This window comes from Scardinius erythrophthalmus (genome assembly GCF_964197995.2).
Source record: "Scardinius erythrophthalmus genome assembly, chromosome: 19".
Classification (NCBI taxonomy): domain Eukaryota; kingdom Metazoa; phylum Chordata; class Actinopteri; order Cypriniformes; family Leuciscidae; genus Scardinius; species Scardinius erythrophthalmus.
The window spans coordinates 32665144-32679939 of NC_138239.1; the positions used below are offsets into that span (position 1 = coordinate 32665144).

Genomic DNA, 14796 nt, shown 5'->3' on the forward strand with positions numbered 1-14796 from the left:
TTACATTCAGGATTTATTAAATTAAAATACAGTTATCAACATTTGAAGTAGATCAAAACCTTTTATACATGAATTTTTGAACAATACCGGTTCTTGTCTTAGGACAACTTTGAACTTTTTTTGATCCACTTCAAATGTTGACTACTGTAGTTGGCTGGAAAAATCCAACTGAGATTGCACATACAGTTTATGTTCTGTTACCTTTCCCTACCCCACTAACTTGCTGGATACTTGAAAATCACTGGTTCAGATATGTTTAATTAGAGGTGGAATAAAAATCTGAGAGACAGTGGTCCCCCAGGATTTGCCCATCCTTTTCATCAGGAAACATTATAGGACTAGGAAAACACATTACTTAAGCTAAAAAAAAATGCATGAAAGTTCTCTTAAAGGTTTTACAAGCTGTGTTTGGTATACTTGTTTAAATGTTTGATTGTTTGTCTGTTATAGGTGGGAGACAGAGAGGACTCAAACTTGTACATCAGCATGAAGCTGAAAGCTGCTGCTGAGGTAAAGCCACGTCAAAACAGTGTATAGGGATGGTGCTTAAAGGGATGGTTCACCCAAAAATGAAAAATTGCTGTTAATTTACTCACCCTCAGGCCATCCAAGATGTAGGTGTCTCTTTGTTCATCAGCAGAAATGTAAAGAAGATTTTTTTAGCTGAAACCGTAGTCCTTGGTGTATCTCTTGGAGGACGGGTTCAAGTTCACCTCTATCTATCTCCAAGCATAGGTTAAACTGAGACCCAGCTATTGGGGAGCCCTACTATAAGGATGCCCACAAGCAAACTTCCTCTACTCATTAGCATTGTCGCCATGATTGAGCACCCATCCACAGGGGAGCAATATCCCTGCTTCATGAGGTAAACGAAACATGGTTCCATTCACCCTGCTCTACCCTAAGGGGCTAAGCAGCCCACCCACAAAGAGTAAACCAGGCTCCTTAGAGCTACCACTCCCCCAAGGTAAAGCCTACATCCCTACTTTGCCATAACATGGAAGTAAGATGAAGCTGAGCAAAATGTTATGTGCCCAGTAACTCCATTCCCCATGCTCTAACCCCAAAAAGATCCAGAGAGACGCTCAAGCCCTACTTATGGCTCTTTTCCACTGCATGGTACTTGGTCTTGGCTCGCTTTGCTTTTTCATTTCTGTTTAGTATCGCTTCAAAGTGGGTGGGATTATAGACTGATCGTTAGTTTCGCCGCCTCTACTGCCGTGACATAATCGCAAACGCGTCATAAACGCACAAAACAGGAGCAATGGATCATGTCGATGGAATGATGTTCTTGATTCTCGGCATGTGGATGTTTTCCACTGCAAGACTAAGTGTGTTTGTTTGGGTTTGGTGTCTCGTCGCAAATCCAATGACACTGGTAGTGACGATCCTCCGACCAATCAGTGATCTGCAGTGTTACACGTCACATTTTAGTATCGGTACTGCTTGCTTGGAACCTCAGCCGAGGTGGTACTATTTAAGTGAGCCGTACCGAACTGTAAAAGCGCCTTTAAAAACCTCAATGTTATTGGGGGAGAGCAGCTCATACCCCATCTAGAGGATAAGCATTCTACTCAAAGCCTGCTATGGCTAGTATATAGTTTAGTAGAGCACTTATCCAAAGGAGAATGAGACCCCTACTCTAAGACCCATGATAGTTACCTTTCTCCTTCATTGAACGCTTATCTCCTCAATAAAGCTTATTTCCTTACATTAGTCATAGAGGGGAAATGAAAACAAGGGTATAATGTGCCTAAAACTATCATCCCCTAGGCTCCAACCCAAGGGGGAGCAGTTTCTCAAAGGGAAATCTGTTGCCACCACTTCTACCAAAGAGACAGGCTGTCCTCAGACATAACCAGCCATAGGGTTTGATTGTAGAATATTTGCGTTGTCTACATTGTAGAAAAAAATGTTTGTGTAAAATACAGGCAGCTGTGGTTGCCAGAACTTCACCGTAAAATAAATGGGGACAATTCATAACACTTTACAGAATGCTTTTTTTGCGCGTGTGCTCCACTCAGATGCTCACAGCCCAAGCAAACGCTTCACTCACAAAACACTCACGCTCACCATTAAAACAAATCCCGCTCAGATCCCACTCCGACATTACATTTCTCTGTAGTAGGCTAATTAATTTCTGTTTGTATTGGATTCCTTGAAATAATGTATCAATAGTAGGATTATAAATAGCAGTTATGAAATGACAACTTTTTATTAATTTAAATGCATTAAATTAACTTTATCAATTAAAAAACCATGACATTGCCCTTTAGCAAACTTGCCTATAATATGCAATAACTGAAAAAGTATATTAGATTTCCGTTATTTTATTTCCGTGAACATAACTGCCGTTGCAAAACAATCACATAAAAAATAAATAAAAACAAGATGAAATGCATAAATAAGAACTCCACAAAACACAACTGGATTATCATGACCATAAATAATATTTGTGTGTTGGCTTTGGCTATATAGGTTATTTTTAGTTGCACTGATATGATGATTGCACAACGAATTAACAATTCATTACTCCCACCCAATGCCACCATGTTTTAATGATTCATTTCCTCATTTTAATTAAAGCAAACACACAATAAACTATATAATAATTTGTTAGCCTACCTGGTTTAGTAAATCGTGCATGGCCACGTTGTAATAATTCGTTCCCTTGTTTTAATAAAACAAGATAATTAATTACTTCAACAACGTGGCCATAATTTACTAACACCCAGAGAACATATTTAATTTGTGGCCATGATTTAGCCTAAATGAGAGATCGAATTCTTAAATTCATGGGAGGAAATCTTAATTCGTGGTGCAATCCGGTCACACTAAATGCGTCTCTATAGCACGCATTGTGTTTATTGTGCAATTTATACGCGAAAATTAGTTTTTACGTGAATATGATACGCATGGGTAGGTTTAGTAATGGTGTGGGGTACAAATTTATTATACGTTTGGGTAGGATTTGTGTTGTGGGATGCGTGTGTATTACACGCAATAAAGTGCGTATCATATGCACGCGAAAACTGCGTATAGCATATTCAAGTAAAAACTAATTTCCGCGTATAAAGAAAGGGGTACAACACAATAGCTACCTTACCTATTTAATTCTATCTAATTTATTATTGCAGGCCTATAGCTCACCTTTTGCTGCACTATGTTTGCGTTGCTCATCCTTGTGTTTTCTGCCAATGTGCCGCTTTAGATTCCAATATGAATCTTTGCTAGCTCACACTGTCTCTCCACACTCCAATTTCTTCTCCCTGCTCGTTCTTAACTTTGATTTTTACTGTGCATTTATGTATAAGGCTTGCAACTTCACTAAAACAATATTTGAACTCTTGTGCTTAGCTATTTTACAGACTGCCTCGAACTAGCAAATCACCAAAGTTCATTCTGGGTTGAGTGAGCTTCGCTGAGCGGAATGAGCCCGCGGGAGCAGATTCTTCAGAAAGCTCTCCGCTTTGGAGGAAATATAAACGCTCTGCTCCGCTCACATGCTCTCCTCAGCACCTTCAATTTGTCTTTTTTTTTCTCCTGTTGGCTTTCCAGTGTCTAACTTACTGGCATGAATTTCATGTCCCACTGTATGCAGCCATATGTGTCCTGAACAGCTGCCCTTTGTTCAGCTGGTATTTCATCTGTGTCATACTCATCTGACACCCGTTTGTGCTTCAATATCCGTGGTAGTGAAGACCGCTTTACATTTTCAATTCGAGTTTGAAACTGCTTGATCAGTCAGTGATATCCTGGTCCTATCACATCACCTTCTGTGACATCTTGCAGTGAATCCGCAGTCAACCACTTTGCAACCATTTTCATGGCAATTTCTGTCGAGGCTTGTTTATTGGGAGAAGCACAGGCAAGCATTACCTCAGAAACGACAATAATACGGATAATTTCTCTACGTAACCGTGGGCTTGGCCTTTTCCCTCTCTCCAAACACTGCATCAAGGCTTCAGGAAGCTTCTCCCATTGAACCTGGAAGCTGTCAACCCAATCTGCAGCAGTAATTAAGTGACTAGGAGAGGGAGAGAGTGAGATTGAGGAGCATGCTGAGGATGCTGGAGAAGTTAATGTTGACTGGCCATGGAATTCTGTGGTCTGTGCTGTAAAATTAATTGAAATTCAAATGTACTGAATGAGATTTATCTTAAATGGATAGTTCACCTAAAAATTAAAATTTGGTGTTCATTTACTCACCCTCAGGCCACTCAAGATGTAGGTGACTTTTTATCATCAGTAGAACAGCAAAGATTTTTAGCTGAAACCGTGGCCATCTGTGAGTCATATAATGGCAGTCAAAGGGAGCCATCTCTTTGAGTCAAAAAAACATATTCAGACCAAAAATTAATACCCGTTGCTCATGACGATACATTGAGGTCTTATGAAGTGAAACTATCAGTCTTTGCAAGCAACTGAACATTATTTACCTCATATTCACAGTGTGTGCATACTTGTCCTGAGAGAAATGATTAATGTTGAATCGGTGAACATTGTAGCTGATCACAGACATGGTTTTTGCTTCTGGAATGTGAATGGCCAATAAGATGCGTTTCTCATTATCCATTCGTGTCTGTGATTGGCTGTTGCTCACAGATGTGGTTGGTGATATCTGAAACGCATACGATAGGCCATTCGCATGCCAGAAGTGGCAAACATGTGCAAACTATTTTACCCTTAAGCGGTCGCCCTATGCTTACTCATAACAAAAGGTGTAAAAATTTTTTAATAGTCGCAAGATGCAACGTGCTAAGTCAGTAATAGTCAGAAATCAGAAGGTCTCCTTAATGATGTGCTCCATGCTCCATTCATTAGTGACTTCGGTTTGCTCTATCCTGGAATAGCTTTGCGGAAACACCAGACTACACATTAATCTACTACGAATAGTGATTTCAGAATAATGCAGAATAGTTCAAATATAAAATTTTATTTGTCAGGTAAAAATGTATCATGCCAATTACACAAGTAAAGGATTAAAAGCAGAATTCAGAAATAATGAATACATGACATCAATTACTCAAAGATGACTCTAAGAGTAAGCAATGCATTCCTGACAGAGACACGCAGTGTTGTGTGAGTGTTTCAAGTCAAGTCATCTTCATTTATATAGCGCTTTTAACAATGTAGATTGTTTCAAAGCAGCTTTACAGAGATAAGCGTATAATTTAAGGTAACAGTAATTGTTTTGGCTTTATAGCGGTTATTTTCCAGCTAAAGTTAGTTTTGATTGATTCGCTTCCGTCGCAACGATCATTTGTTATTAAATTAGGGGCCGCTAAGACGACACCATTCTCTCTACACAGACTTTAAACGCGAACCTGTGATAAACGCTGATGGCGTTCACATGCGCATTAAGAATTGGTTCTATAGTTATGTGCGTTTGAATATATGTGCGCAGGTTTGTAATTCCCTACAAACCAAGCCTAAACAAAGTACTGGTCTTTCCTTATAAATTTTGATACAGAATTTTATTTTATTTTGTCACTTCGGGGTAGGTACACGAAACGAATTTTCCAGACAACGCTTTATCTGTAGTGTTAAAGGGATCCTCCATAGGGAGAGACTCAAGTGTAAGACTTGGAAAAACACTGACACAGCACTGTGTGGGGGTTTTCCTGGTTACAGATTCCCCCAGTCTGCTCTGCCACTTACCTAGCCTGACGTCGTCCTACTCAGATTCTAGTCTGAATATGAGTCTGATAGTGGTCCATTAGGCTGTGATTAAGGGGCGTGTTTCACCCGAACCAGGAAAGAAAATGCATCTGCACTCAATTGGATAGACCTACAACCAATCAAAGCAACGGCGCAAGTGACGTATGTTCTTCATTCATCTTTCTGATCGACAAATGCCTTGATCGCGGTTCTCTGTTCCTCTTTTAAAATTAATGTGCTGTCGATATCTTCTATAACAGACGCGATGGCGGAATCTACACATGATGTTTCATTAACAAAGTTCGTGAGGAGCAAATAATCAATCCAATCAACTTGTCATCAAACAAGAGAGGAAGACACATGAGAGGAAGCATATATTTATTCACGTTGTCAACTCACCTAACATGGTGGGGGGGGGGGGTGGTAACACTTGGTTTTAGGGGAGAAGGGAGATATCTTGAAGAGAGTTTTCAATCTTTCTCGTAATACCAATGACTGCAATGAAATTAAGACCATTTTACCAATCACACTGAGATATTTAAAATGATACCAAACATAAAAGGAAAAACAATAGCAAACATAAAAGGAAAAACAATAGATTCACAAGATGCATCATATGTGAACTTTTAGTTGACTTGAGGAGGGAACATATATAAACAAGGAGATAAGTTTGGACAAGAAAATGTCCTGTGCTCTTTCTTAGCGATCTTCTGTCCAGGGTGCGTTTTATTGCTTTATTGTAGGGTGAGTTTTATCTCAGCTTTTGTCTTGGCAGGAAAATCAGTTCTTACACCATTGTATGGAAGCACTGACTGGCTACAATGCTCAGTGCTGCAAAAACACATTGTTAAAAGGAACCTTTGATGGTGTAGATGTATGTTACACTTTGCATGATTAAATTCAGCAATTGCAATCATAATTCAAGTTTCAACAGTTCCACTTGTATAATACTTATTTCATATACATAGATGCAATGCAATCATAGAAATTGCCATTTGTACATTGAAGTCTTAAAGGAAACATAAACTGAGTGTTCAAACCGGAGTGTTCATAACAGGGTAGAAAACAGCTTTTTATGAAAAAAAACTGATCTAAATTATAAGTGGATTGTTTCCTCAGGGAACATTGTAAAATAATAAAGAAATGTAGTTCAGGACCACTTTAATTACCATTACTGTCTTGATTTTTAGATTGGGATCAATGCTGTACATGTGAAACTTCCACAGACTGCAACTGAAAATGAGGTAGGGCAGATCATCTGAAGGAGTGATTAACCATTGTTTCAGATTTTGTAATTTATGATTAACTGTTACACATTTTGAAGGTTATGCGCAGTGTAATTGAAGTCAATGAGAACACCAAAGTTCATGGGCTTATAGTCCAGCTGCCTCTCGACTCCATCCACACTATCAATACAGAAAGGATTATCAATGCTGTGGCTCCGGAGAAAGATGTTGATGGGTACAGAAAATATAATTCAGTCTTTACCATTATGCCATTCAATTATAATTCTGATTTAATGTGACTTTCAACAAATTGTATTCTGCTCCATGAAATAATGAAAGCTGTTTTGATTTCTGTTTGTTTGCTTGCTTCAGTTTGACAAGTATAAATGCAGGGAAACTGGCACGTGGTGATCTTGGTGACTGTTTTATCCCATGTACCCCTAATGGATGTATGGAGCTCATCAAGCAAACAGGTGAGACGGACACCTTAGATTAACCCTCAGGGTTCTGAGGTGTTTTTGGGGTCCTTGAGATGTTCTGACATGCCCTGACATTTGTGCTTTTTTCAGTTGCTTATAAACATATGAATGGCAAAGGTGTAATTACACTCTATTTAGCACAAACAGGGCTACCATAATATGTGAGCAACATGTATGTACATGTTTGTATTTTTGAAAGAATAATGTTTATGCATGGTTATTGAAAAAAAACTAAAAATGAAAGTTTCTGAAATAAGGCCACAAAACACATACAATATGTGTCCACAAGACTTTTGACTAATGGATGTTGTCGCCTAGAGTTTTTTTCTTCAAAATGATCTGAAAATCATCCTGCCTTATCATTCACATTAAACAATATATTGATTTAAATTTTGTAAGACACTTTCTGTTTGGAAAGGCATTATGCGAGTGGGCGTCAACGATCCAACACCATCATGCATATAGAGTGTTTCACACCTGAGGAGACAATGGGGCCCGCATACTTAATGAGCCATTCATTCAGGTGTGCCACTGAGCCACAGGAAAGAATGCAAGGACTATATATATATATATATATATATATATATATATATATATATATATATATATATATATATATATATATATATATATATATATATATATATATATATACATATATATATATACTCACACTGTATATGTATGTATATATATATACATATACATGCATACATACATGCATACATACATACATGCATGCATACATACATACATACATACATACATACATACATACATACAATATTGGTTCACAGTTGTTGTTTTTTTTTCCACAAATTGTGCTTGCAAATTGTATAATATCCAAGGTAAACATTTCTAGTAATAGTGCAGTTAATTGTTCCCATACTGTTTTTTTCAGAAATTTTTTGAATATATTCTCTACCCAAATGTGTCAATAATAAAACACAATAAAATAATTTTAAAAGGTTTATATTGACCTTTTAATATTTTGTTTACATCTATCCTTGTATATATATATTTTTGCTATTTCATTAAAAAGGTTATACAATTACAACAACAATAAAAAATTTAATATTTCCAGTGTAATCTTTCTTTGTAAAAACTAAAGTATACATTTTATTATACGTATTTCGAAGTTAAGGATTCATTAGTTTGAATATTGCCTACATTGGAACACTATAATAACATCTTAGTTGATTATTTTTGACAAAACATAATATAGGCTATATATATATATTTAACATGAGCAGAAATTGGCAACATTATAAGCTTATTTGATGTGTGGCTATTTTACAGTAAAAACTTTATAATCTATACGATTTTTGTTGTCGATTTTTACTCATCTCAGTATAGCAATAGAGTTTGGTAAAAGTTGTTCATTCATTCACACACAATTCATTTTGAAACAGTATTTTTCCAGCTGTAGTAGCTACACAACAGCGCGCATCTGTGCGTTCATTCAATTCACACACAGAAACGCTATTCATATTTAAACAGTCTTTTTAGAGGTAAATTTCCCAGGGTTATTATTAAGATAGTATTATTCCTCACAGCGTCATAAAGTACATGAGTCTGAAAGTGAACTCGTGGTGTGTGTTATCCAGCTGATGTGGGCGCTTCACAGGTTTGCATGGATCGCCTCGGATTATTTGCGTTTGAATAGCGCGCGCTCTCCGTGGGCGGGGTCACATTAAAACATAATGAGCTGAGATGAGAACGACTGACATCTCTTTTCATACATTTTACATAAACTGAGAATATATATATATATATATTTTAATTATTCAAGCTTCATGCCTGTGTGTCTGTATGCCTGTTTGACTGAGTATTCGTTGAGTTAGTTCATTTTCGGACGCGTTTCAGAATGGACTTCACTGACAGAGAGAAAGCAAAACTCGCATCATGTTTATTTTTCTTTATTTGGCAAAAAGCACAACACTTTGTTTTTAGTGTGAGTATACACAAAAATAATACACACTTAACTGGATCGATTGATGTATGAAACGTGTATGAAAGATCAAAGTCAACAGAGTATTTAGTATTCTCTTTTGCACTGATAAGGAAAAACGCGAGCTGGTATCGCTGGCGATACCGCCGACCCCAGGGGGTTAAAGCAGGGAACACACTACACAACTGATTATAAATGTAATTTGGTTGTGAAAATTTATCATGCCCAAACAGGTGAGTTGCGCTCGCTTAAAATTGTATAGTGTGCAGTGTTTCTTCAACAGCTCTCCTCACAAAATTAATTTAAAATATATATTCGATAAGAACACGGTGGAAATTATTAGCAACACCAAACATAGCAGGACGTAATGTTTAATGTTATTTAAACCTACAATGTTACGAATGTAACCTTGCTTCCCTGAAAAGGGGAACGAGACAATGCTTCTGGCTTGACGCTATGGGTCTGGAGCACGTGTGACAAACCTGCCAATTGATTGACTGATGACAGTCCATGGCATCATAAGCGGAATTGTCTATAAGTATAAAAAGGCACCTGCAATATGACTTGCATAGACTGTCTAGTGACACTGCTTCCCTAAGTCAATATTCTCTAATAATAGAATGATACCTGAGCTTCTAGGCTCTTTAGCAAGGGAATTCCCAGCCTTTGCAACCTCCCGGCCTGATGAGTGAAGCTCCAGTCAAGTCACCTTTTTTAATAGCACTTTTTACAATACAGATTGTTATCTTTGTAAAGTTGCTATGAAACAAAGCAACTTTACAAAATAATGCAACAAAGTTTGTTTCTAGAAGAAAATAGCATCACAGTCCAGCTTAAGTGAGTTCAGTGATGGTTCATTTTTGTTGTAAAAAAGTTATTAATTTAGTTTATTTACATATATAGCCACTCTGGAGAAAACCACGATGTTATCGTCCAGCTCAGTTAAGTTCTCATATGGTGTCAATGCAGGCAGATCAACAGATCAATGCAGGCAGATCAATAAAGGAATATGAATAAAGTCTAAGCTATGTCAGTTCTTAAACATAAGTATTGGGTTTCAGCTTATTTAAATATCTAATGCTGGGAACACATCACAAGATAATCGGGCTGATTTTGAGCCGATTTCTCCCCTTCTGACAATCTAACTATAGTTAGACTTTTTTTTTTTTTTTTTTTTTTTTGATGACAAGATAACTCTGGTTGAAAATCTGATTGTGTGTTGTATGCTGTCTTTGTCACATCATGGCACACCACACACTATAGGAGCAAAAGGGTAAATCTAGGATTTTTTTGTCCTCATGTTTGTGGTCTCTCACATTTTGAAAATCTTATAAGATTTTAAAAATCTTTTAGTGTGTACCCAGCATAATGATACAAATATGTAAAAAAAAAAAAAAAACGAGAAAAAAAAAAAACCTTTAAGCCATTCAAATGTTGACATATCTTACTAAGATGCGATTTATATTTTCACGATCACCAACTGGAGTGCCCTTGAGAGCCACTCCATCACATACTTTCGCCATTCCATCAAACACTTTATTTCCCATCATCCTTTGCCCAGACTCATCTTCCATTATTGGTTTCAACTGTGTCTCATTAGTCTTATTAGCTCACCCTAAATAAAGCCCGGTTTATCAGTCACTCCTTGCTAGATCTTGCATGTCTGTAGGTACTTATAGCCTTGTATCGTGGTCTTGGTTTTGAATCTCTGCCTGGTCTTTTGGTTTTCTCAGTTTACCTCTGCCCTTATCTTAGTCATTGTTTGGATTGTTTTTTTGGGTATGATTATTTGGATATACAGGCAATACCTTTGCCTGTTTTTGACTTTCTTTGTGGATTGCCCACATAATAATGCATGTGGATCTTCAACCATCATGTCTCTGTGCATTACATAACATATATATAGTTTATACTCTTTATTATAAATGGACCATGGTGAACATATTTAGACAACTTGTGAACCCCGTTTTGTTTTCAGACAGTTTAATATAACTTTGAAAAATGTCTAGTACAAACATTACTGTCACTCATCACTCAGCTGTAACAGTTGCTAGGACACAGCTAAAGTATACTAGAGACACAATCATAATAACTGAGCTGGAGTAAGTCTAGAACAGGGGCTGCAAGAGGCTTTCTACTACTAGTCTGTACTATAGTCTAATCAAATGGCGTCACAGTCCAGCTTAAGTAAGTCCAGTGATGTTTCATTTTTGTTGTTAAAAAGTTATTAATTTAGTTAATTTTGCCGCTCTGGAGAAAACCGTAATGTCATCGTCCAGCTCAGTTCAGTTCTCATATAATGCAGGCAGATCAATATTATTGTTGAATATTAAATTTAATGTTAAATTGAATGTCCCCAACGAAGCAAGCCAAGCCAATGGCAACAAAGGTGAAAAAAGGCGACAAAGGTGACAGTGGCAAGGAACCAAAACTCCATCAGTGATAGAATGGAGAAAAAACCTTGGGAGAAACCAGGCTCAGTCGGGGACAGTTGATTCAGGCAGCATTACAGGTTTAGAAGTCAGATTGGTTTGGATCATTCAGAATATTATCCAGTTCCATCTGGTTGAAGATCAGAGTCATCACGCCGGTATGGAGACGGGTTTGTTGAGGATCAGTGCCAATGGCTGTCGTGTCGACGAGGCCTTCACAGGGGAGAGTCTAGTTGACGCAATCTCTGCTGACACTTAAGGGATGCATTGTGGTCGTGTCTAGGTGCAGGTCTGCCATCTGATCTGTACATATTGGTTTCATTTATTAAGAAACAAAACAACCAGCAGGAGGGTTATTTTTATCAGAGAGACACCATGCCCAAAAAAAATCCTATCTAAAAAGTGAAAATAACTTAAAATAACTTGCCAAATTAAAAAAGTCAACCTATTTATTCTTAACACATAAAAAATATGAAGAAAAGGTTTAAACAAAAGAATAGGTGACTCCTACTTTTCTACTACTGATTAGAAATAAAATGTCATAACTTTTTTAACAACATTGGCATACCAAAACAAACAAAAAGAAAGTTGAGGATTTTGACCCGGTTTGTTAACTAGGGAATCTACAGCAGTACGACTGGCCTGGAGTGTTATTTGGAAGGGTGTCCAGCGCTAGGCTTATTTGCTGTCAAATGATTTATTGTGAAAGGCTATTATACAAACATATTTATTAGGCTATTATTTATTTAGATTTATTTAGAAGCTCTTCTATTCATTAAGCATACACTGTTCGTTCATTGGCCAGAGGAGAACTGCCCCCCCCAACTGAGCCTGGTTTCTCCCAACGTTTTTTTCTCCATTCTGTCACTGATGGAGTTTTGGTTCCTTGCCACTTTCACCTTTTGGCTTGCTTAGTTGGGGACACTTAATATTCAACAATATTATTGATCTGCCTGCATTGACACCATTATATGAGAACTGAACTGAACTGAGCTGGACCTGGATGATGACATTGTGGTTTTCTCCAGAGCAGCTGTATAGATAAATTAACTAAATAACTTTTTATAACAGAAATGAACCATCACTGAACTTACTTAAGCTGAACTATGACACTATTCCCTTCTAGATCTGCTGGATAGCCTAAACATACTTGCATTATTTTCCTGTTATCACTGTAAAGCTGCTTTGAAACAATCTGTATTGTAAAAAAGCACTTATATAAATAAAGACGACTTGACTTAAGAAATAGTAATATTTTCCTGACAATAATTTTTTGTACAAGGGCCTCATAAATGCCAATTGTTGTAAACATGCTATTACAATATCTCACTGTTTTGCTATAACTGTATAAATGAGTCTTAAAATATATAGATGTGTTTTTATTTAATGTATTTCGTCTTTCGCAAAGGGATAGTCATATCTGGGTGGACTTGGCATCAAAAACTTTGAAAACCCTGCTCTAAATGATTTGCTTTCTTGAGACTTCAGACAGACATCTCGAGGAAGAACTGGTGTGTGAATTTGTGAATTGAGCGTGAATGGATAAATTGCATGCATGTTTGGATTGTCTTGCATGAGGGGATTATAATTCTGATCTAAATGACTGTTGTGTGTGTATTTCTGGATTCCTGTGTGCAAGGATACTGATTTCCGTTTACTGTTTGCTTATGATATTCTTACTGTTTTCACTCCATTTGTGTCGTCTGGGATTGGTAAACCAGCGTTTACATTAAATCATAATGGATCACTAGATACAGTTAGGGGTGGGCGATATACCGGTAGACATGATTGACCGGTAGAAATTTGTTAACCGGTAGAGATTTTGGACTATAGTCTCCATCGCTGTTGCGCTCGTGATGTTCCTGTGCTGCACGGTCACGAAAGCTTATCGTATGAATGCGTTTTTAAGCACTGCCGTTTAAAAGCAGTTGATTTTTAACCGCTGAAGCGCAATGAGCAGCAAAAGACAACTCATTTCAGGGTGTGGTTGGATATTCTAGCTCCACCCATTACACCAAAATTACATCCGCTCCTCTTCGCTGGACGTCTAGCGAGGAGCTAGACATAAGCTCCAACCATTTGCTCTGCAGTGAGCAGCCTCTCCATGAAGCCACTGCTCAGAGCGTTTGAGAATTGAACTGAGTGCTTTTTGCTGCCTAATTGGCTTGAAAGGTTAAATACAAATACCTATGTCAAAGTGACATGTATTTGCTAGTAAACAGTCTATTATGTCTTAAGTGAACGAAAACAGTTGAGATACTGTAGAATAACCCACAAGTATATTGGATCAGTGCAGTCGGTCTTAAAGTAACAGCATCCAAATTTACCTGCTGTCATTAATGCTAATCAAACAAAAAAATAAATAAATAAATAGATAAAATCACTGAATCACTTTTGTAACTTTATTAAGAATACGTTTACTTAATTTATACAGAAAAGACGATGCATTGCATTGTGTATACTAAATAAAGAGACATATCGCTCACCCCTAGATACAGTACACACAGCTTTATCTGTCAAAGTTTTGTTTGTTCAGATTTTTGGTCAATTTTTGTACATCTCAGAAACTTTAAGTAATATCCCAGTCTGAGGTGCGGTGCTGTGAGAAAGCACACTTATAGAAACTACATAAATGCATTTTTCATAAACGCATAGTTACACAGGTTAAAAGAGGCTTATTCCTTTTAGAGATTCTGTATTCTGTATTCAGTTTTTGTGTCTATACAGTTTTTTTGTGTCTGTACAGTTTTTGTCATAATTTACTGCCGTTCCAAACTCGTGTGATTTTCTTTCTTCTGCGGAACACAAAAGGAGATACTTGAAGTATGCTACAGCTGTTTTTGTCCATACAATGAAACTTAATGGGGTCAAACAGTTCCAAAAAAGTTCAAAAAATGACATCAAAGTAGAGTAAAAGTAATCCATAAATCTTCAATCTGACTCATGTACACAAAGTCCAAATCAAATGTGGCAACCTGTCAAAAATATCAAACTCGTTTGCCACCTGTGTCATGATTTGGCATTTGTGTATATGAGTTGATCAATGA

At 37.2% G+C, this 14796-nt stretch overlaps 1 protein-coding gene across 4 annotated transcripts in view; it reads left to right on the forward strand.

Annotated features, from left to right (window-relative positions):
* LOC308707468 (C-1-tetrahydrofolate synthase, cytoplasmic-like) overlaps nucleotides 1–14796 on the forward strand; it is a 103145-nt gene that overhangs the window by 69091 nt on the left and 19258 nt on the right. For all 4 annotated transcript variants that reach the window (XM_081393995.1, XM_081393994.1, XM_081393996.1 and 1 more), the window contains 4 exons: nucleotides 451–510; nucleotides 6852–6905; nucleotides 6986–7122; nucleotides 7260–7360. In XM_081393995.1, coding sequence (XP_081250121.1) covers nucleotides 451–510; nucleotides 6852–6905; nucleotides 6986–7122; nucleotides 7260–7360 — 352 coding nt within the window. The remainder of the gene's footprint in view (nucleotides 1–450; nucleotides 511–6851; nucleotides 6906–6985; nucleotides 7123–7259; nucleotides 7361–14796) is intronic.